This window comes from Cottoperca gobio, chromosome 8, assembly GCF_900634415.1.
Source record: "Cottoperca gobio chromosome 8, fCotGob3.1, whole genome shotgun sequence".
NCBI lineage: Eukaryota > Metazoa > Chordata > Actinopteri > Perciformes > Bovichtidae > Cottoperca > Cottoperca gobio.
The window spans coordinates 13,402,399-13,427,711 of NC_041362.1; the positions used below are offsets into that span (position 1 = coordinate 13,402,399).

General features: G+C 41.4%; 1 protein-coding gene across 1 annotated transcript; it reads right to left on the bottom strand.

The window, feature by feature from the left end:
- Positions 1–376: 376 nt before the first annotated feature.
- Positions 377–19,472, bottom strand: atp2a1 (ATPase sarcoplasmic/endoplasmic reticulum Ca2+ transporting 1). The gene is given in 26 exon segments (XM_029437467.1): positions 377–513; positions 2,181–2,298; positions 3,220–3,337; positions 4,097–4,230; positions 4,416–4,501; positions 4,913–5,115; positions 5,271–5,293; positions 5,295–5,492; positions 5,593–5,816; positions 6,386–6,497; positions 6,677–6,895; positions 7,288–7,413; positions 7,834–7,965; positions 8,075–8,177; positions 8,277–8,365; positions 8,469–8,635; positions 10,067–10,208; positions 10,381–10,536; positions 11,589–11,674; positions 11,754–11,834; positions 13,113–13,251; positions 14,581–14,685; positions 17,012–17,094; positions 17,768–17,785; positions 19,103–19,239; positions 19,350–19,472. Coding segments are annotated over 25 exon segments (2,991 nt in total). The 5' UTR covers positions 19,221–19,239; positions 19,350–19,472; the 3' UTR covers positions 377–502.
- Positions 19,473–25,313: the final 5,841 nt, after the last annotated feature.

A 25,313-nucleotide genomic window follows, 5' to 3' on the forward strand; every position in this document is an offset into this window, starting at 1 on the left:
GCAACTGTCAGAAACTAAACTACATTCATAAATGTGTTTGTTTTTACGTTAATGCCACACAGCTGTAGAGGTCTCTGGGTTTAATGTTAGTTATTGACCACATTATTATTTCTGCTGAGTAACAGAACCTGGTTCAATGTCAGGAAATAGTGTTGAACATCAATTCACAGCATTGTATACAAAAAACAACCACACCGACGTCCGAGTCTGACATTTTCTTTAATACATATCTTTATTCTTTAAGAATAGAATCAACACAGAATATTTTTAATAACTCTCACCTATATATTAACTTCAGTACATACACAGAAAAAAATATTTTGCAGCTTTCTCTTGGTGTATTTTTAGATGGCTTGATGTTTTTATTTTGTATTCATGCCACTAGATGTTTTGATCACGTCAGGTGACAGTTGGCAGGCTCTCTTTCAGTCAGAGCGCTCAGCCGTCTTCTCTCCATCCTGTGTGTCTCAGCTCTTCAGCCGCTCTCTGTCGCACTTCGCCTCTAGACTTTCCCTGTAGAGGGAAACACGAGCATGTCAGTTGTGAGGTAAAGGCAGTGTGCTGAGGTTTAGTACTTAAATGCATTGAGTGAGAAGTCCTTTTATTTTGGGAAATACGCTAATTAGATTTTTAGCATAGAGAATATTGATGGTGCTCTTCAGCATCTTTCTATCTTCACACAACCAAACAGCTGGTCTGTGTCTGTCTTCATCTGCCTTTTAGCGCCTGTAAAACTCAAATAACTTTTGAACAAAAACCAAAGTGTACAAATTAAAATGTGCGTTTTATTTATAGGGGACTGTGTGTGTGGGATAATTGTTTTGGCTGAGACCATTAACTTCCTGCTCAAAGACAAGAGATAGTCCGATGCAACACCCGTAAAAGAGCAAAATTGTACAAATTAACGCATACATTGACCCGTCCGTCCACTTGTTTCCAGCATGGATGTATTCTCTAGGCAAGAAAGTGAAAATAGCATATTTCCCAAAATCATATCTTTACATATACATTGTTAGTCCGTTATTGAGCCTCTTACCAGTGCCACATAGTATGAAAAAGATGAGCTAAAATACGTTAATAAAATAAAGAAAAATATAAAATCGACTTAAACTAAATACAGAACTTATAAAGAAAAAGTCAGAAAAATCAAACATTTTTAGTATTATTTCTACATTTGTATATATAAAAGCAATGTCTGAGAATTAATATGACAACATTTTGACCAAAATGCACAAAGTCAAAGTGTGCTAATGTTACTATTTCTCCTTTCAGAGGATCTACAAACTACTGTAAGCAATAAGCTAATGTAATATTTCCAAGCTTCCAACAATAAACACCAATTATGCAAATACTATGTATGATGCTGAGATCAATTTCTCAGGATCCAAATGCATTAAAACAGAAACATTTGCAAGACAGGAAAAAAACTCAACAAAACCTACGTGCACGATGCAGAGTGCTTAAATCTTTAGCATGAGTCAGGGGAATACCTTGTTTTGTTACAGGGGCATGGAGGAAGGGGAGGTTTAGACTGAATTGTCAGAGAGGGAATAGTAAAAAAATTAATAAAAGAGCATCCAAGGAAAAGGAAAGTTAGATAAACGTCATCAGAATAAACAGATTAGAGGGTGGGAGATCATTAAAACTGAGTCAGGAATAAGAGAAGAGGTTAAAAATAGCAGTTCAAATACATTAAAAGAAAGTTTAATTGGGAGGTAAATTATGACATTCCATTAATCGATCATATATTCCATACAAATGAATACAGAAGAAGAAGTGGCTCAGGTTCAGGTTGAAATGTTAAAGGAGGATACAGTTGTGTAAAATATTGTGTAAAAACACATGTACATTTTAAAAGCAGGTCTTGTAAATCATCCCAGGTAAATGTTGAGGCTGCATACACACTCTTAATTAAATAATAATGTGACCAGCATCAGTCATGTGCAAAGCCTCTTTAAAATGTGTATATGTGGTGCGGAGATTGCACTCTGGATCATAAACTTCACCTGTAGATATATATTATATAGTGTAGTCGTAATATAATCACATCTGTTTTTGTACAGTGTGTGTATGTAAATACAGACTGACCAGCCAACATCTGTTCCAGAACCTTGTTTCCACACTAAACACCACACAGACACGGAATAAGGGAAAGATGTGTTGACAAGTGTTTAGCTCACCCTCCAGATATGTGCGAGCCACAAACTTGAGAACCTCATCAATGAGGATGACGGGGAAGGAGAGCTTCAGCACCATCAGCCACTGCTCCACATTCAAGTGGGTGAGCTTGAAGATCATCTGTGGACGAGAGAAACACGGCGTTAAAGCTGCCAAACTAGATGCACGACGTCCAGTAAGAAACAAGATGTATATTTATTATACTATTAACTTTGATGCTCTTATGACTACTCTTTTTAAATGTGAAGAAGAAGAAGACATATAAATGGTAACACTTTCTATAACGCTTAAGTGTACAGTGTATTATAAACTGCTTATAGCACTGTATAATTATAAGCACTCATACATATTCATAATACTTTCTAACTATAATAACACATTATAATGACATAAGGTCAAGTATCATAATACTTCATAATTGATCACTCAATGACATTTGTTTAGCATAGATCGTAGTGTATTATCATTCCCATAGTTGTAATACATTATGTTTCTTATAATACATTATAATCATATACTATACGCAGTATAATCATACAACATGTATTTTTATAATGCATTATCGACATGGGATTGCAAAACACCAACTATGAAGTATTATATTGTTATAAAGCATTATGAATATTTTACGAGTGTATATAAGTATATAGTGCTATACTCCAATTATAAAGCATTATAAGTATGTTTATAATTCATTATAGACATGGGCGTCTGTGTGAGTGTCTGCATTGTTCCCACTGAAGAATGTTATTTCTGTGAATATGTATCTGACTGTTTCTTCAACTACGATAGTGTGAAGAAACATTTTAAACAAAATATATAAAGTATAAAGTTTTTATTTGGCCACAGTATTTCCAGGTGTCCAGAAAGCTGAGCAGCTGGTTTGATCGTCTGCCACCTCTGTTAGTAATTTGGGCAGCTGAGCGTTGCATTTAAGCAATGAGAACATGGAGGTTGGAGCGGCAGTGTGTGAGGTGTGTGTGTGTGTGAGGGAGGAGTAGAGGGAGATGGATGTTTGTTTTGGCAGGAGGCCAGACTCACGGGCAGGGGGTCGACGTAGATGATCATGAAGTGAAGGGACATGGAGAGGGTCATGGCGCCCACCAGCCAGCAGTTGCTCCAGGGGGGCATGCGCACCAGGGACTGGTTCTCAGACAAGCTGGGGGGGAGGGAGGAGGAGGAGGAGGAAGGTGGGGTTGGATGGGGAGGTGGAGGGGTACGTTAATGCAGACTGAAAATGTGTGAGGGCATGTGAAAGAATGTGCAGGAAAATAAATGTGTACAAAAGGATGTGAGGAATGTGACACATTTATATGGTGAATATTGAAGGAGGACGTCTTTAACATGTTATATATTGTGTTTCTATCATCATCATAGTTGCAGTATCATACTCCCGATATGTTGCATTCACCCACTTGATCCTGGTAGCCTCTCTTTGGAAAGTTTAAACGTAAAAGTACTCAGTACATAAAAACGGCCCCCATCAGTGATTACTATTGCTGCTGCTTAAGGTGACAGGAGCATTTTACTGTTGTTGTTGTGGTTTGATGGGGATCTAATTTTATACTTTTTTCTTTTTAAATACTGTTACGTAGTTTACTCAGTGGTGAAAGTCCTTAAATATAAGTCTTGCATTTAAACCCCATACTTAAATAAGCGTACAGGAGTATTATCAGCTATCTAGCAGTACTGAAAGTATCAAAAGCTTTTCTTATTCTGCAGAAAATAGAGCTACTGAATTGTAGTGGAATAGAAGTACAAAGTGGCATCAAATGCACAAGCATGTTAAATGATTACCGTAGGTCTAGTACTTGAGTTAAATATACTTTACACCACTGGGTAGAATATCGTCTATTGTGCATTAGCAGTGTCGAGGTGAGTGTTTGGCTGTCAGTATGAGTTCACTGTGAAGTCAGACCTGTTGAGAGCGTTGCACATCTCGATGGTGACCAGCACAGACAGAGCCATGGTCATTGGGGGAGCCGCCTCAAACACCTCGCAGTGGATGCCTTCAAAGTCCTCGTTGTCCTCGCTGCACTGCATGAAGTGAGACTGAAAAAGAAAATAGAGACATGAAATCTTGCGGCACGGTCTCTGAGAAGCTGAGGTCCTTCCATGAAGTGTGTTTGTAGAGAGCCGTTGCCGTTTTGCATTAAAGTTTCACAGCAGCTGGATGGAGTCCACAGATGCATCATTTGCAGGAAAAGTACACAAATAATAAAGTGTAAAATACTAACCAGCTGGTGGAAGCTAACACCTGGGCCTTCGTCACAGTACAAGAACCACCAGGCAGCTGCTGCGACAGTTGCAGCACCAACATAACCTGGAGGAGAAATAACGGCGTTAAATAAAGAAGATCTGAGGCTTTCATCCGAAGTCGATCAAAGTTCAAATCTAAAATCTCAAATAAACATGTGGATGGTACTCGTATAATGGCTGCCAGAGAGCTTTTGATGGTATTGTGAAAGAAATCCATATTAATCTGGTGCCTGGTACCCAGGAGGCGGATGTGTTACCATGGCAACAACATCATTTAGATGGAAATCCTAGCGACAACGTTATCGAAAATCACTGGAGGCCATTTTACACAGAATAAAAAGGAAATTGCCACAATACACGGATGCTTCAACCACCAGGGAGGAGGGATTTATCTGCAGTGTCAGTAATACTCAAAACAAATCAAATGCTTCACTGGATGAGACGGTGAGAGAGAGCGAGCGAGCATGTGTTTTACCTCCGATGGCCATGTATCTGAAGAAGAGCCAGCCAGAGATGAGGGGCTCTTTGGGCGAGCGGGGGGCTTTGCTCATGATGTCCAGGTCAGGGGGGTTGAAGCCCAGCGCAGTGGCGGGCAGACCGTCAGTCACAAGGTTGACCCACAGCAGCTGGACGGGGATCAGAGCCTCGGGCAGACCCAGGGCAGCGGTCAGGAAGATACTGAGGCAGAGAGAGTGGCAGAGGGGAAATTATTGTATGACTAAAAACTCCAAGGCACTCTCTTTTTAAACAATTAAACTGCTTTATTGTCATGGCATGTCATGTCGGACAAGGTCTGACACTCCTCACCTCCATCTACACAAGTGTGTACTCACCAGACGACCTCGCCTACATTGGAAGGAGATGAGGTAACGGATGAACTGCTTCATGTTGTTGTAAATGGCTCTGCCCTCCTCAACAGCAGACACAATGGAGGAAAAGTTGTCGTCAGCCAGGACCATCTCAGAGGCAGACTTGGCAACGGCAGTGCCAGAGCCCATGGCGATGCCAATCTCCGCCTTCTTCAAGGCGGGGGCATCGTTCACTCCGTCACCAGTCTTGAAGAAGGGTACAGGGAGATAAGTTAATGTTACTTAAAGTTGTTATGGTTTCATTCCATCTTCAGTACAACAAAGTACGCTCTTTTCTTCTTCTCACCATAGCGGTAATCTCATCAAAGCTTTGCAGGATCTCAACGATCTTGGACTTGTGAGACGGTTCCACTCTGGCGAAGCAGCAAGCCTTTTGGACGGCGACCTTCTGATCGTATTGAGAGAGATCATCGAACTCACGACCGGTGAAGGCCTTGAAAGTGACATCCTCATCCTCAGTGAAGATGCCAATACGACGGCAGATGGCCACAGCTGTGCCTTTATTGTCACCTGGCAGAAAAGAAGATTTTATTGTTTCTGTTAAGACTTTGCTTGTTTTCTTATACGATGAGATTAAAAAACTGTCAGGCGCATTCACAAAGAATGGATTGCAGCCACTAATAGCACCTTGGATTGCGCATCATTTGCAACCACTATCTGCACCGTCTCAAGGTCCGATTCACCAAAGATATTGCGCTAATGATATAACAGCGCAACCATGCCCACTAAGTTTTGCAGTTGAGTGCAATTTGCCCCTTTTTTGCATCTGATTTTTATCATGTTGCAGTTAACAACAGCTACTGTCCAAGTTATGTCAAAAGACAGCTCAGCTGATCTTTGAGAATTGGGCTGTTTTTGCAATGAGGCTCATTTGCACAGAGAAGGGCCAATTTTGCACCAAATGCCAGCCTATTATCTATTCAAATATGTGCTCATAGCTCAGGAGCAAAAGAGGCTCTATTTTCTTGGCAGCGCAGTTAGCGATGCATTTCACCCTTTGTGGCGGCTTTTGGTCCTATTTGCACAGGTTTAGTGGACACAAAAGCTGCACAATCTTTATGTATGATACGTATACTGACCAGTGATCATGATGACACGGATGCCAGCAGCCCTGCACAGCTCGATGGAGCTCATGACTTCCTTACGGGGAGGGTCGAGCATGCCAACACAGCCGACAAAGGTCAAGTCAGTCTGACGAAATAAAAGGACAACAAAAGGTTTAGTTTCCTTTGGAGTTACTTGCAAGCAAGAAAATAAACGACTTCAACCTTCCAACAATTGTTATAGTGATATCCACTGCCACCAATGAGATGTATGTTTGTACAAATATCATATTTGTAGTGTCTTTCATTTCTTTATCAATCTCCTACCTCATAGTCTGCAAACTTGGTGGCGTCCTCCAGGTTCATCTCCTCCCTCCTCAGAGGTGAGTCGCAGGTGGCCAGTGCCAGACAGCGGAGGGTGTCCCGCCCGGTGCCCCACTCCTTGATGACTGACAGGATGTGGTCTTTGACCGGGCCGGTCAGAGGTACACGGGAGGTGCCCATACGAACGTACGAACAACGGTCAATGACTCCTTCTGGAGCACCCTGTTGACAAAAAGAAAAATGTAAAGTCACATGAATATGACTGTTCACACTGAGGTCGCATTACCAAAAATCAGACCTGTATATGTTTTAGGATCACATATGAAAGTGGCTAAAATCAGAATTGAAACGATCAGATTCCATGTGCTGTTCACACTGTTGTGAAACTAAAAAGATCTGAGTCACAAATGTGCAGAAAGAAATAATCAGATTTGGGACACTCTTGCCTGCAGTTTCATTTGCAACTCCCATTGGCCTCACATGTACTTTGTGTTTAGTGTTAATTAGCAAATGGTAGCGCCAGCTCAAAGCACTGCTGTGCCGAAGTTCAGCCTCACACAGCCGCTAGCAGGACTGTAAACTCTTTACAGTATAGTCTTGTGTCACACACTCACTTTGATAAACATCTTGTTTCCCACAGGGGCTTTGGCGGACTTGGCAGGAGAGCAGTAAACTGACATGGACTTTCTGTCTCTGGAGAACTCCAGCGTGAACTCTTTCTTCATCAGTTGCTTGATCACCTGTTAGAAAAGGCAAAGAAGGTGAACTGGAGGAAAAGGATCAAGGTTGTACTCTTTATGTTTGTGATTGTGATTTTGTTCCACTAATTAAACCTGCAATAACTGTTTTTTTACCACTTGGATTTGGGCAGTGGACATTGACATCAACTTTTAAGTTGATATGGCAAACTTGAGATAATTCTCTATGGGTTTGTCACTTTGAGCGACCCATTTCACGTACAAGTAGTCTTTTGATCCATTGTTTATATAAAAATATTGACTATCGGCACTTTCAATTTTTTCCTAAATTGATGTTGATGCAAACATGAAATTAAAACTGTAAAAGATTAGGTAAAACTTAAATGGACCTATGTTACACTTCAACATCTTTGTATACAAGATAACATATTACATACTGTATGGAATCTTTTGTGGACTTACAGAGCAGCAAGCGTTTGCCCTTTCCACCTTGGACAGGCCCCGCACTTCAGTGTTGAACACGTTCATCTTCTCCACCAGACAGGACAGCGCTGTTTCAGTGGCCTCACCCACTTTCTCATAAATACCCTTGGACTGCATCATAGAGAAATACGAGAGAACACATGTACATTTGAAGTTGGTAGTGCGTCACATTTAAACATAAATGTCATGAACACAGAATTCCCCAGAATGCTCTGCAGACCTCGTTGTAGTCCAGAGAAGAGTCGTTGCACAGAGCGCAGATTGTAGCCAGCTCAACCAGTCCATCATACTGGCCACACTTCATAGACATGCCATTTTTGGTACTGGTAGAAAAAGATTGACAAAAATATTTAGTCCAAAAAATTGTTGTTATGTGCATGCATGGTCTTAGAACATAAATGTTAAACTCTTTTGACACTTACACTTCTCCCTCGGGGGTGTACTTTGAGCCTGAGATGTCAAACTGGCCAAGGGAAACATTTTCACCATCGACTTTATCAATAACGAACATCTGCATGACAAAAAAACAAACATCTGCATTAGATCTTCTCTCATTTTCAGTCACTTTTCTGGATTGACAATGATTGTACTTGTACTTGTGAGTATGAACCTACCTTAGTTACACACATCTGGTTGGTGGTGAGGGTGCCGGTCTTGTCGGAGCAGATGACTGAGGTGCAGCCGAGGGTCTCCACAGAGGGCAGGCTTCTGACGATGGCGTTCTTCTTGGCCATACGACGTGTTCCCAAAGCCAGGCAGGTGGTGATGACAGCGGGCAGACCTGCGATGGACGGATATTGGATAAGATAGCCGCAGATAGGCAGGAAAGGGGGAGAGTGAGTAGGGGACATGCAGCAATGGGCAGCAGATCGTATTTGAACCCAGGCCACTACAGTAACGACTCAGACTTAGTAAATGGGGAGACCGCTCTACCAGGTTACCTCAATTAATCAAGACTTTTCTTTGTTTTTTGATTCTTCTGAGGAGGCATGCAAGAAAAACAAAGTTTTCTTCACGCATTCAAGTCACACGGAGTGAGTAATTGAAATACAAAATGATCATTTTGGGGCTGAAGTATTCATTTAGGCCAAAGAACCAGGTAACAAGAAAGAATGATCTGACATGTCTGTTCAAAACAACCTAGACAGTAAACCACCTGCCACTGGGCAGGCAGACAACAGCGGTGTTCCCCTCACAGCCCTTACTTAACACATCGGCTGGAGCACACCCAAACTAAGGTATTCCTGTGGGAGGGGGCTGCTGCACAGTCAGATCTGTGTTCAGATTCTTGGCAAAAAACAACTCTGGTGTGGAGAAGTTCTGGAGAGTTTCCAGTTGAGTGGCATTATGATGGCATCTGTTTGCAGATGATGTTGTCCTTTTGGCATCATCGGACTGTGACTGTAATGGGCATTGGCACAGTTTGCAGCTGACTGTGGTGTGACGTGGAGGAATGTAAACACCTCCGAATCTCAGACGGTTTCTGTCCCAGAATATTTAATCAGTCTCATTCAGACGGGAAAAGAAGTGTCTGTTTCAAGTGTAGGAGTTTTATGTTTTTAGGTTCTTAATCACAACTGTGGGTAAACCAGTTAGATATCAAGACAGAGCCGAGTAATCATGTAAACTCTTGATTAATTGACAACACGTCTTTCCAAGTGTCATCTATTGTTGGAGTTGGGTAGTCACCAACAATTAGTTCAAGGAAAAAAGGATTATTTGGCTTCCTGTCTATGACAAACAGCTGCTTCTCCAAGTTAAGAGGAGCCAGATAATCTACTTCAGCCACCAGCGGAAGAACCTTTAGGAGTTTATTAGAAAGGCGGACTGGGCAGGGATCCCAGGCCAGACCAGGACACCTCCTAGCAGAACACAAACAGAAGGTTTGGAACAAAATCCTAAAGAAAAAAGCTTCTCTGTTTACCTTCACTGCCACCAAAACCACCAAAAAATGAAGATGCATTTACTTATTTTTACTCTTCTAGACAGTTCATACCTTGAGGACCATCAACGTGACAAAATCCAAAGACCATGAATACTCCACTGATTAAGCATTGCGCTAAACTTTTATAACATTGTCGGGAAAAAGATCAGAATCGATGCAGCAGAACCAGAGACATCATCTTTTTAATGATTTTTAATTACACAAGATGAATCTTAGATATGATAATCTTCTTTGACAACTAAGTGGAAATCAAAACCAGGGGCTTACCTTCAGGGATGGCAGCCACAGCCAGAGCCACGGCAATCTTGAAATAGTAAACAGCACCACGGATCCAGGAGCCTCCGTGGACGGGGTCATTGAAATGGCCAATGTTGATTATCCACACAGCCACACAGATGAGGGAGATGACCTGGAGAACAGGCAGAGGGATGTGTGAGACACTGGTTGTAGCTTTGTTTTATATACCGGTACAAATGTTCTATCTTAAGTTATATCACGTCTCTATTTTGCAAAATGAATAAATAGACAAAAACTGTCACTGTGGTGATACAGTTTCAAATTCGTCCATCTGCCTCACCCACCTTGGACAGCTGCTCTCCAAACTCGTCCATTTTCTGCTGCAGAGGGGTCTTCTCCTGCTCAGTGGCAGCCATCTGGTCACGAATCTTACCGATCTCAGTGGAGACACCAGTTGCAATAGCAATACCAGTGGCTCTTCCTGCAGAGATGTTGGTGCCCTGAACGGCGGGAGAAAACCATTAGAGAGTTAGTCAATCTGGACCAAACGGATTGTCATGTTTCCCAGAGGAAGAGTCCTACTGATGTTGGTGATCACCTGACTTTTCATTTAGCGCCACCATGAGGTTGACATTTGTTGTTTTTAGTCACTGACTTTTCGTAAAGCACCATAATCATGTCAACAATTTGCTTTGTCCAATACTTTGGTTTATGAGCAAAAGTATCACATTCCCATCAGCCTGGGGTGGGCTTTGTGTTTGGTCCTAATTAGCAAATGTTAGCCTGCTAACACGCTAAACTAGGGTGGTGAACATGGTTAATGTTACATCAACATGTTAGCATTATCATTGTGAGAATGTTAGCATGTTAGCATGTTGACATTAGCTTGTAGCTAAAAGCACAGTGGTGCTTTGGCTTCATTGCATTAGATAAAACAAATAATCTCTATAAACAGATATCTTCATATGAATGCAGAATCTGTTCTGGTTTCTATTTGTGGTCTGTTTGTAGTCTGAGTAGTATTGACCAATAATGTTTGACCGGGCTTTGGTTGAATGCAGTAAACGTGTTTCCGTGTTTAAATCAAGAGAGGCAGAACACACTGGCTAAAATACAATCTCAGCACACTGAGATTAACTGCTAAATGAGTGTACACTGACTACTTGTGAAACAATCCGGTCGTAGACGTCGTCTCTCAACTCCATTCTTGCGTCTCTATTTGCTTATCGATTCTAAACAATGACCTACACATGGAAAAGGAAGTCTTGGCCTGGCCCCCCAAAAACATTGGCCGTTGCCCCCAGAGACAAAATTGTCGTCAAACTGATAGCCAATGGAATCTGAGATCGTGAAACAGCAATTGGCAGGAACTTTGTTTAGTATGTACAGTTTATGAACTGTTGTGGGCCTGTAGCTATGGCAAGTGAAAACTTTGATTGTGATAAAGAAAGAGGGGGGTTGAGAAAAGAGTTTAGGAGAATGAACGGCAAGGTGAGTGTGATGAAAGATAAACGTGGTAAAGGAAGGGTCAAGCAAAGAGAGCAGGACTCACGGAGAACAGCATGTTCTTCTTGTCCTGGTTGACGGCTCGGGGGTCTGGGATGGCATCAGTGTGTTTGATCACACTCACAGACTCACCTATAGGAGACACACATTTTGGGTGGTAAGGAAACAGACATCAAAAAGGCATCATGTCCGTCTGTCCTGTTACACCTACCAGTGAGAATGGACTGGTCCACACGCAGAGTTGTAGATTTGATGGAGATGAGCCTGATGTCAGCTGGCACTTTGTCACCAACTAGTGTCCACACAAACACAAACACAGAAATGCAGATTATTTATTTACTTAAAATTATTTTATATGATTTGATACAGCAGCTTTTGCCTTTTGCTGCATGAAGTCCAAACAGTTTCATATCAATCTGCCTGCAGCATTACAGCCGGATGGAGGGTGGGGAAGGGTTGATTGACTGGTTTTAGCACTCTGGATGCATAGTGTTGTTGTTGAAAACTGATACCACAGTCAGAGACAGAGGGAGAGGGAGACCTTGGGGAGATCATGAAATGAAAAGAACAGGTGTACAGCAAACAGAGGGAGAGGGAGAGACAGAGGAGTGAGTCCGGCCGTCGATATTAAGTGTATTTATACTCAAGCATGTTTTTTTTCTTCTCGCCGCAAGTTCCTTCAGTTCCCCTCCACCCCTTTTTTCTGTGACTGCCTTAAAAGGGCCCATTTCTATTCTCAAGGACATCAGGAGACATGTAGCTCTTCATACACACACACGCACACACACACACACACACACACACACACACACACACACACACACACACACACACACACACACACACACACACACACACACACACACACACACACACACACACACACACACACACACACACACACTCACACGCAACTCTTTTGAAGTTTATGAGTGAATAAGCCCAGAAGCTTGATTTCTTCTTCATGTGAAATCAGGAGTCAAACAAATAAGAGCTTCTAGTGCAACAGTCGTCTGTTTGAAATGTTTTCATCTCAAACTTGGAGTCGAACATTATTACTGTGAGATTGTAAAACCCTTGCTGTCTCGATTCAAGGTTGACAAGTCCTAAATAAGTCACAGAGATGAGCTTTGGCTGAGAAGAAGACTTTTTAAAATATATTTTTCTATGCTACAGACTTAAATTTCTCAATGTCCACGGTTACTTCTTTTGCTAGAAAACACAACACAGACCAGTGGCTCCATTTTTAACAATTGGGCAGATGCTTTTTCTTCTCCTGCGTTACAGCACTCACGTGTTAGTTAGTTAGTTTCAGGAAGTTGGCCTTGACCTTTAACCATGCGTGGCGTAGATTACTTTGAGTCACTATATTACACTCAAATGACAGGATTTCCTGCGCGACGTCGTACACCAAGTTTATTCTGTGACCCTGAACATCACTGCTGCAGCTGCAGCCGAACTGCTATGGCTTCTGACTGCTTCTGGAGCGTTTTCAGTGGCTGAATGGAATTTGAGTCCATGCAGCAGGTAAAGCTGTGAAAAGAAAGCCCTTCAGCTTTGGAAATCTTACCGGAAATCTCCACCACATCACCAGGGACAATCTCCCTAGCCTTGATTCTCTGCACGCTCTTCCTGTCCGACCGGTAAACCTTCCCCATCTCAGGCTCGTACTCCTTCAGAGCCTCAATGGCACTCTCTGCATTGCGCTCCTGTTGCAACACACAGAACAAAACATCAAATAATATGATAATTTTAGTACCACGACCTCCCTGACCATGCAATCAACTCTAGACAAACGCTGCCAGTGTCAGTGTCAGTGTCAGTCCTTGTGCTATAGAGTGTGAAACTCCATATACTAGTATGACACTGTAATGAAGTGTGAAACATAATAAGTTAAGGAGTCACCTAAAAAAGCTCTGTAAATGTGCAAGTCAATTGTAGTCTATATCACTATATCACTCTCATGGTGGACAAAATAACCTTATATAATCCCGTAAATATATAAAAATGACTAGAGTTGGTCATGTGTGAGTTCAGTTTTGACATATTGTTGCATTTTATGTTATTTTAGGTTTTCCGGTCATATCAAAAAGTCATAGCATCTGCTATATCATTCACATCAAGTGAAGGAAAATACTGTGTAAGAATTTCTTGGTTTTGTGCAGACAGAGAGTTTAGCTACTTCATCTGCTATTTACCATTTATTTTACATTAAATATCCACGACTAAAGAGGCAACAATCATAGTTGAAGTTTGGGGAGAATAGCTATTAGACAATATCTATTTTTTTATGTTTAACATTCAAAAACTCAGCTAAACTGCTTCATCAGTGCTTTGAGGGTTTGGTTTGGTCCGATTTGATTGACAGTGTTGGCAACATGAGCAAACAACTCTTCAGTGACCGCCATGTGTGCTTGCAGTGTGAGGGGTCTGTCTGCTGAACAACAGCTTGATGTTCAGTTCAGTCTGTGGTTTCTTCCAAGGCTGCCCTCCACCGCCTCAAAGTGTAAAGCCCAATTTATGCCAGCCGCCCTCCGTCGCTCCATTCTTCCCCATACCCCCCCATGTGTGAATCCTTGTGCATAGTTTCCAAATGACTGCCGCAGGATTATAATGAACCCCCCTACCACGCACACACGCACAGTCCCCAGGCCTGTGGTAACCGGATCGTCTCTCTGTATTTTTACTGTGGATTGCACAGTGTGGATTGTAACAAAGCAGACTGCAGTTTGAGCCTTCAAGGGTCCCAGTCCGCCACCCCTCCCCCCTTCACTCGCTCCCGTTGGCTTAACCTTTCGCCTTTTCACCTCCGGCTGACGTCAAGCCTCTCATTCCGGACTCCCTCGAACTCTGTGCTCTTGTGTGCTCGCTGTAAAGGACAAAAGCTGCGACCTGAACAGGCCGTTCATCGTTTGTGATTTATTGTGTGTGACTGTGTGTAAGAGTCTATTTAGGTGTGTGTAAAAGACAGCATTCAGGGGCAGGCATGTGTCCTTGTGATTGTGTGTGTGTGTGTGTGTGTGTGTGTGTTTCCTGACCTGCCACACTCCAACGATAGCATTTGCAATGAGGATGAGGAGGATGACGAAGGGCTCGACAAAGGCAGTGACAGTCTCCTCACCGTCCTCGAACAAAGCTAGTACCTGAGAGAGAAAGTACATATCAGAATGCAAATATGTCCCAAAACCTCTTTAAGTTAAATGATGAACATCTCTGGGAACTTGTATTGTATCAAAACATAGAAAATAGTCATTAGTTGCAGCCTCAATAAGGTTTTTTTATTTTGATATAGCAGCACAATTGTATAACGAACTGAAGTACTTTTTGAATCTCATTATATACATCACTCAACAAATCAAGTAATTCATTATTACTGTTGGTTTGCTGTTGGTTTGTTGAGCACCTGTTGCTCAGGGTTACAGTGTTATCTTTTACTGCTGGTCAGCATTAAACATAAACATGAAATAGTCAGGGCGAGTAGCTATTTATGAGAGTTATGAACGGGATCAAATGACATTGGTCATTGTTCTCTTATGTCATCCTATGTGTGAAATCCCCATGTGACTTTCTTTCCAAACCTATAGTCTAACACGTGTGGCGCCCCTGTGAGTGGGAGGGGGAGTCTGTTTCGGAAAGGCTTCGTGTTGACATTGACACAGATTTGTTGCAGGCCAGCGGAGCACAGAGAAGAGCCCCATCTCTCTCTCTCTCTCTCGTAGCATTTCACTTTTTGCTCCTCATCATAATCTGCCGTGTTTTTCTTTCGCCTGCTTTTCATCTCACATCTTTTCTCACCCCTTTTCCAAAAATAGTCTGTTGCTCACTCTCTCCAGTCTGTCTTCACCCTGCCTCTCTTCAAAGACACAATCGATCTCCAGAATAAAAGTTTGAGGCTGTCAGCACGCTGCAGCGGCATGACATTCTTGTGTATGAATAGGATGACCATGTATTTGCAGTATTTAGTGTTCCCTCTTTTAGACACCGTATACGACTCTGAATCTATTGCTCTCCTTTGTCATCGTAACAAACAATGCCATTGTGCAACTCAATCCCTGACCTCCCTCCCCTCCCTCCCTCCACCCTCCTCTGTGTCTCTCACTCTCCTCCGCTGCTGCAAGCCATCCCTCTTTCCTTCCATCCCTGACCTTTTTCCAAGGATACAGTTTCTCGTCCTGGCTTGAGACTTTCTTAAAATAAAGCTTCTGCTATGAATATGTGCACACACGCACACTCTCTTTCTCTTTATCTTCCTCTCTCTATCTCACACACACACACACACACACACACACACACACACACGCACGCACGCACGCACGCACACACACACACACACACACACACACACACACACACACCACACACACACACACACACACACACACACACACACACACACAGCCCATCAGGCCTTCTAAGGCCATAATGACAGCTGTGCAGGGAGGCCAGAGGGCAGAGATGGAGGATTAAGACAATGTGTCCAGCCTACACTCCTCCACAAAACACTTTTGGAGAGCAACTGGGGAGGGGAGGAGGGAGAGAGAGGGATTCCTTGTGTAAATGAGAGTGAGGACATGGATCCAAATGTAATTTAATAACTCAGCGATGTACACGCTGTGTTTGTCGGCCCCAGTGTGTGTGTACGTGTGTTTGTGTGTGTGTGTGTGTGTGTGCGTGTGTGTGTGTGTGTGTGTGTGTGTGTGTGTGTGTGTAATCACAAAGAAAACAGGTGAGAGGTCAGAAAAGATACAGCTCAGAGTTTGCTCTTCTTACGTCATGGTCAGGTTCTTTACTGTCCCTGAACGTGCACTTTTGTAATGAACATCACGCCCCGTTTACATGCAAGAAATGACCTTGTTTGCAACGACTTTGAGCAGCTAATATTTGACTTTGTCGCCTCTCAAGCAGCTCTTCCAGTATCGGTCGCCTCTACATTCAGACTAATCCAAATATTAACCTTAATATAACCATTGACCATTTGAGGGTTCTCAGGATTACATTTCTACTAAATATCTTCTTTATATATAATGTAAATATTATTATATTTTTTTATATTTTGTGTCAGATTGTAAAATGTAAAAACAGTTTAAAGGGGAAAATACTGAGATATAGTATAGAAATAAGTAATTCTATGAAAGAAACACAACTATTACAAACTGTTCAACGACAGGTCTGAACTCTAACTTGAGAGTTTTGAGAACATACACTCTTTTCTTTCTTTTCTTCATATTAATGAAAACAGTTTGTTCCATCTGTTTGTATGGAGTCTGTTACTGGGACTTATTAGGAACAGAATGATAGTAAAGTAAATGATCTAAATGGGATCAAACATCTCTGTCTTTTCACCATATGGTCCTTAAATACACAAGGACCATGTTCTAAAACCTTTGCAGGCTCCCTGCATGTACGCACTGTACCATGTAAATAGCAAATGCACTGTACCATGTAAAAGGGAAAAGTGAGCAAACTCACAAAAGAGATGCAGGCGGCCAGCAGTAAGATTCTGACCAACAGGTCCTCAAACTGTTCCGCCACCAACTCCCAGATAGTCTTTCCTGTTAAAGAAAAATACATCAAATCACATGCAGTATTTAAGTTTGTGTTTGTCCTTGCTGTATATGTTAGTATATTTATATATTTACATGATAAGTGGTTTAAATGTTATGGAATGTCACTATAACCTCATTATGTCACATGATTTTGCATGCAAGATAGATACAAATAGATAAAGTAGAAGATTAGGTTGGAAAAACATTGATTTTGATAAAGCAAAGGATAAATATTTGGAAAGTGATGATTCATTTTGCAAAGCATCTAAATGATGTGTATGATCTCAAACTCTCTTACTCTGTGTGCACAACACTAGTTTCCATGCGCTGCTTGTCTTTGGGCCAAGTTAATGAAGCTGACTAATCTGTAAAACCATCGGTGCAGATAAAAAAATAAATAAATGTTAGCTTGGGTTTAAAAGCACAACATTCATAATAACCACACAAACCAAAGACACTGAATGGCTTTGGATCAACTGATTTTTTAAAGTTGTATCCGTGTGAACATATTAGAAGTAGTTTGGGTCCCAATAACTATCTCAAAGCAGAGCACAAAAGCCAACGACAGACGTTAGACAAACAACTGTGTGACTTGTCAACACAGGAAGTGACCACCCGGACATGTGATTGAAACAGGAATAATTGAAAAGCAGGTGCTTCAGGCTTAAAGGGAACTCACCCTCCTCAGCTGGCAGCTCTGTGGGTGAAGAGAGACAAACGATATTAATAAAGCATAGCTGCATGCCACTTTTACTGCATAGTTTTTAATGTTTGCAACGTGAAATATCAACAAGGACACAACCATTTGGACACATTTATGAATGAAAACAAACATTACATGAAATAAACTATACTCTATTCCACTCCTCCCTTTATAATAAACTATTGGCAGGACTCTAAGTGATTAATTAATGTTAAGTAGCAGCCGCTTCGTTCAGGCCACCTGGTCCCCCTGTGCCAGTTTATGACACAAATATAGTGACTTTAACTGACCTTTACAGTGACCTTAATTACTCTGTTATTCTAGTTTGCTGCTACTCTGTCAACATCCTTTTGTCAGCTGAGGTGCTCCACAACAAACACAGAGTCACTGCAATGTGTGGAGCACAATTTGATGCAACAATATGAGACAGTAAAAAGTAGAAACCCCAGTAGGGATGCTCACAAACACTCTAGTTGTTGTTACATATAGGCTTTTTAACAGCACATATAATTACACAGGTGTAATTCATTAACATGAACAATTGCCATGTACTGCAGGTGTCCCAGTTACAGGGACACTTAAAGGCAACAGAGATAGTTAATGATATTAATTACACCTGTTATGACGTGCCCCTGCTATGACGAGGTTAAATGGCCTGCCCTATAGGATGCAAGTGTTTTCTCAAATGCCAGGATGGAGATCAATTTTACTCAGTTTGACAGAAAAACATCAACTCAAGGTCCACTTAAAAGTATTTTCAAGGGCATTAAGCTGCATTTCATGGCCTTCCTCTGCAGGTACAGTTTCCTCAACTCCATCCCACTGAGGGAGGCCACTGTATGAGACACAGTTGAAAAAGAAAGGAAATAAGTTGACCTTGAGTTGTTTCCAAAGTCAAGAATGAACTGTCATGCTTTAATTCACTAACAAATAAAGAATCTTCAATCAAAACTAAAGCCAGTAGCTATCGTCAGAAACCTGAAACTCTAATGCACCTGCTCCACAAACATCACACCACCTCCCTTTGTTTCCCGTTATTAGACCATCATCAAAAACATCACACAGTGCCAGTTCATCTGTCAGTCATCCCACTACATCTCCTCTTTCTTCTCCCCTTCAGTGTCTGTTTGTGCCATTTTATCTTCCTCAACCTCTCACTGTGTTTCTGCCTCCACTCACTCTTCCAAACTAAATCCAATGATACATGTGTTCCTCCATCCTGTAATTCCTCACTCCCTTCATTCATACTCTTCCTCTACACCCTCCAATGCTCCATCCATCCATTTCTCTCTCTCTTTCTCTCTCCCTCACCATTGTAGCCATACTTGTCCAGGTTCTTCTTGAACTGCTCAGGTGAAAGGCCGGTTTCTTCAGTAACGCCAAAGTGGGACAGAACGTCCGGCGACTCTTTCATGTGTGCGTTCTCCATCCTCGCTGAAACGGAGAGGCTTCAGGAACGAAAGGAATAGAAAACACAGAAACATTCACATCAAGTCTGAGCGGCCCAGCTGGCCTGATACTGAAAGTTAAAACAAGGGAAGCTCAAATGTTCACCCACCACTTTCTTGAAGTGTGGGATTGGGATTAAAAACTGGCAACCCCCCTGCGTTCACACTGGCTCTCGCTCTACCCCCTCTCTCTCTCTCTCTCTCTCTCTCTCTGGGCTGTTGTTCTCCTCTCGGAGCCCTGGACTGACAGAAAGTGCAACCCGGCAAACTGTCCTGAAAAGTTTTATACAGATGAAAAAGTTATCTCATTGGTGCTTGCTCACCATGCACTCATCCCTCATTGGCTGAGAACGTCGCAAATAGGTGGACAGGGATGGCCCTGTGGTAAAGAATAGTCGTCAGGGGGGTGGGAGAGGGCAACAACTGCAGAGGGGTCTACTGCCTGGCAAGCTGGAAATAAGATGTGCATTAGAGAACATGCATGGTCAGGGGCAACACAACAGCTTTCTGAATGAGAAGTAGGGGACACTGATGAGCCCACGACAGAGGACTATTTAGTGTATGTGTGTGCATGTTTGTGGACACGTGGACACTACTCAACAAGTGAATTAAATGAAAGGTTGTGACACTTCACTTCCAAGACATTTCCAGCGGGGGAAGGTTTGAGGTTCTTCACTTGAGTATTTATGATACTTTAGTTAGGCTACTACGTACTACAAATAAAAAATGTATATTAAAAAACAACATATTATAAGCTTAAGAAATACATTGCATTATTTCTTTCCCTCTTTCCCGTTAATCTTCTCACAATCCCTCAGATTTATATTAAATCCGTTTGGAGGGGGCAGGCCCCTAGGATAGGAACCACTGGACTAAACTAACACAATATTATAGTTAAAACTCCAACAGTCAAGTACAACTTAAGTACTTATAATGTAATAATCACATAAATAAGGTGCCATTTTTCTGCAGAAATAGTACTTTAACTTTTGATACTTTAAGTAAATCTTTCTGTACTGTGCTTTTAGATGCACTTTTTTTTTACTTGTAATGGAGTTTTAAGGGTCTGAATACTTCCACTTTTAGTCTTTTCATATCATAACTAAACATCTACCAGAGGGAGAGTAATCATGAAGACGTTAGGAAGCAGCAGTCGTATTATAGATGCCCTAATGCCCTCATAATTACACAATCACACATATAGATGAGAAAAAGGAAGGGAGGAGGGAAGAGCAAAGAGAAGAGCAGTGTTGTTGTAGGATCTTTGAACAGCATTCACTTAAGCCCCATTCATTGCTTTGGAAAGTACGTTAATGCTTCAGTTTGTGTGAGACAAATTGTTGATCACAACTTTTACTGTTGCCTGTTCTCGGTAACCTTGTCTTCTCATCGCGCCGTGTCACGCGACAGAACAAAAGGTCTGAAATGCTTGTGTATGTTCATGTTATGGTATAATGCATCACCAAATGCAAACCCTGTAGGAATCTGTCATCGCTCACAAATTGGCTTGGTCTTTAAACATTGACACATCATGACCTTTTAAATTCATATGGCGAACTGACACGTCCAACAGTCACGGAGCAACATTATCATTCATTAAGAAATGTGTTTCTGGTGAACATAAGTCCAAGATTCACTCTCTTTTAGCTCTGATCTCCATCAACTCCTGAAGGACATATCTGGCAAGTTAACTGCTAAGTGCTCCACTATGTTCACCAGCTAGTTGATAACTTTGTCTACCTGCTGTTTGGTGCGGAGCAGGGAGTGTACAGAGGCTTTTTACTGCTTTTTCACTGATAACAGCTGCCTGCTGTGGCCCAAAACACAATGCTATGAGAGCAGCTATGGGACTGGCATATTCAGGTAATAATATAGAATGTAATGAAATGACAATTTATAAACTGACCAGTCATTGTCATCAGAGTATAAACCCTCCTCACCAGTCTTTTCTCATTCCTCATCTCTCTCTTTCTCTTTGTTGTTTCTTCCCTCTATCTACCTCTATTGCTTGTCTCGCTCCAGGCCAGCGTCTGCTGCTCCGCGTGTTTCCCCTCTGAAACCGTGGTGCTGTTGTGGGCCGGCTGTAGCAGTGCAAAGCTCAAGGTGGCTCACTGACATTTAGCTCAATCTCCCTTTGGGATCAGGTTACTGTTGCTCATCCTAAGCACTGTGCTCTAATGCTAATAAAACACAGCAGTGATAATGATGCACACACACACACACACACACACACGCACACACACACACACACACACACACACACACACACACACACACACACACACACACACACACACACAGGTATTCTTGCACATTGATCGGGTCGGGTTGGTGTGTATCATGCACATCAAGTCATTTGAACTGTTTGTGATGAGATTTTACTTCAAAAGGACACAAATATATAAATAGAAATTATATAATTCCATGATATATTTCATTTATTGTACTGATATTATCCTTCCATAATTAATATAATTAGCTTTGCTTGGCTAAAGTGGGCCATTCTACCTGTAAGTTGATGTTTTCAAAGTGCCATCGCCCACAGGAGCTTGACATGTTGTCATGTTTCCTGTTGTGATTGTTGACTTAAGGATATTTAAGTCCTGGGATATCATGAGACAAGAGAGAGGACACAGGAGTCCTAAAACAGGACGTCCTCTGCTGTCGACCCCTCAGTGCCCTGTAGTCCATATCATACCTTCAAAAAGCTTCAACACTTTCACTATTCATATTTTTTTAATGAAAGGAATTATGGAAGATACGAGTAGATTTGTCTTATTTGAACTTTAGTGTATTTCTCATGGCCATAGGTGCCAACGTTACAGCAACAATGACAAGCCATAACTACAAGAACACATTAAATTCTCTTATCATTTTCTGGTCTCTTTAAAATGGTAATGCTGCTCTTTGAATCAACATCCACTATCTTAACGTTTGACTCAACGCAAAATGTAACTAACAATTCTTTATATTATCGATTCATCTACTGATTATTCTCAATTGATATTTTCTTTGGTGTATAAAATGTCCTGAATGTCACAGTTTCTCAGAGTCCAAGGTGACGTCTTCAAATGTCTTGTTTTGACCGACCAACCCCAAAGATATTCAAATCAATTTACTAAACAAATAACTCTTTAACAAATAGTTGCCAATTATTATTCTGTTAATTGACTAATACATTAATCAATTGTTGCAGCTGTGGATGAATGAATCAACATAAACATATCTTACATTAAATTTAAAGGCTTGAACATAGTAAAAATGTTAAACCTGTCTGATACATGAACCTGTTGATGAAATCTGCTCAAAAAAGACATTATTTTATTGAATTACAAAAGTACATTTCATGTGTTAAAAAAAAACATTTAATGTCAAAATGCAAACAGTTTTCTCTAGTGATGAGTGATCTAAAATAATTACAAAAACACTTGTAAGTGTAAGAGCAGCTTGTTGGTTTCGGAAGGCACATAATTAGTTAAATGGATATCACCTGTGTGTAGTCGGAGGGTTTCAACTGATCGACGTACAAAGAATTCACCTGTGTGACATTAAAGGGTATTTTTCTTTGATTCAATGTTGTAAGACTTTTTATAGGCACTGCATGTCTGACCGTACGAATATGTTTTCTAATATGTACACAATATGTTTGTGTTTTGGGAGGCTGGTAAGAGCAAACGGTGAAACTAAAGAAATTCAGCTTGATGATTGTCTCTTAATTACAGTATCTTCTTGCCCTTTTTTTGTTTGTTGGTTTGCTTGTTTTTTTATTTTTACTGTGGACCTCCACATTCTCCTTCCCCCCTGAAACGATTATGTGCATAATGATTTGGAGCTGGGACGGGAACATGCTCAGTCGTGATGTAACGAGCCTGTGTGAGAGCTTGTTGGCAGGCGGCTCGGTGTGGGAGGTGGGCATGTCAGGCCTGCCTGCCTGTGGCCGCTCATCAATGTGATAGATACAGGAAGCACTTTGAGAGAGGATGATGAGGGCCAAAAGTAGCAGCAGAGAAAGCATTGGAGTGTGTGTGTGTGTGTGTGTGTGTGTGTGTGTGTGTGTGTAGGTAGTGTGTATACTGCATCGTATTATTAGCTGAGGCAGGGCAGCTGGGGTTTGAAGTGCCCCACTGTAACTGTACCTATAGCAGCAGTTGTGAGCCTCTGGTATAAATAGTGTAGTGGGCATGTGGGCAGGCAGTTATGACACAATGGCAGAATTTCTGTGTTCTTTCAGGGAGGTTTGAGAATGTGACACCCTGCAGACGAGGACCCCACTAGATGCTACACTGAGGCTTGAAGGTTACACCAAGGTGGGGATGAGTGTGCAGAGCGTTTACATGCACAGCATATTATAGTTTCACCATGTAAACCGAAAACACCCCTTTTAAATGATAAAGAATTAAGATTAACATTTAAAAGAATAGTTAAAATTTTTCAAAACTATGCTTATATGATTAACTTAGCTTAGCACAAAGACCAAAATCAGACTACCAGCTCCTCAAAACTGTATTTGTTTATTATGTACAAAAATCAATGTGTAAAAGCAAGACGACTCCTGTTTCACGGGGGGTTTTGAGGTCTATTTTATTGGCTCGGAGCAGTAGCTTCCTATAGTCTCCACTTGTTGCCTGGCAACTGCTCAGAGACTCCTGGAAAACTACAACTTGTCATTTTTACTATTAAGTTATGTACGAATTAAACAAACAAGATATAAAATGTAGCTTTAAAGGGGCTGGTAGTCAAATGTGTTGTACCTTTAGACTGAGCCAGGCTAGCTGTTTCCCCTTGTTTCCAGTCTTTATGCTAAGCTAAGCTAAGCTAAGCTAAGCTAAGCTAAGCTAACCGGCAGCTGGCTCAAACTCATATTTATATTTTAACATGAGAGTGGTGTCAATCTTCACATTTAACTCTCAGCAAGAAAGGCCAGCTATTTCTGCTGATAAAGAGCAAACGTGGTCATTCAAGCAATAGCTGGTAGCTTCAAAGTAACATCATGTTGAACAAGATGGTTTTAATAAGATGGTGCACAATAAACACTGCAGCTAACAACTTAATTGCTTTCTCTGCAAGGTCCATCCTAATAAAAGACAGTTATGAATTCTGAATACTGATGGAAAAATGAACTCCGTCCGCACCTATCTCTCTACGCTGATGACAGTAATCTGTTTTTATGTGTATCTAAATGTAGTCGCCCATTAAACATCCACCATTAGCATTATTGACTAATGCTAATATTATTTCTAAAATAAAAAGGTTTTTATTAAGGATTTTATTAGTTTGAAAATGATTGTTTTGGGCAAAACAATAGTGCTGGAGAAATCTGTGTACAGATGAACAAAATAATGCATGTTCAAGTTACTCACATTCTTTCTCATTACAAACCTTTCAAATATGAAACTGTGCTGTGGTAGTGTTTACAAAGGTAACTATTGTATCTCAGATCATATGTGTGTTATAGACTCATCTCCTGCCAGCCAAACAATCTCTTGGCTGAAATCTGCCTGTTCTCTGTTTCACCAGCTCATGATTCTTGTCCTCTCCTGCACTCACTTCATCACTTTGCTGCCACGTGCCCCGAAAACTGTCCCTGGAAGTAAACCAAGGCCAGACGCTCGTCCCAAGTAAGTGTGTCCCTGAGAACATAAAGTGAGGACACACTCCAGGTTCTCTTGTTGCTCTGTTATGTCACCATATCTCAGGCTGAGGAACCCCCCCCCCCCCCCCTTCTTCTCACTGGTCCAAGGAGAGAGTAGAAACTGATAAAGGGCTCTTCCCCCTCAGAAGATCTGTAGTGAAGCAGAGCCAGCACGTTTTGTTTACAGAGGCCTGTCCAGTCTTTTATAAGACTTATGACATAAATAAAGGGCTCGGTTCCAGCTACTGCACAGCTTGTATTACATATTTAAATCTCTTTGATTTATAACTTGTTGAAGTGTGAACACTTGTTTGGGTTTGTTGCAGTTTCACAGTTCAATTCAAATCAAACTATTGAAATTAGGTGTGTGTTTCATAACGGGCATATTCTGTCAGATAATTACATAATGTTAGCTAAATAGTCCTTAACCTTTTTAGTCCGA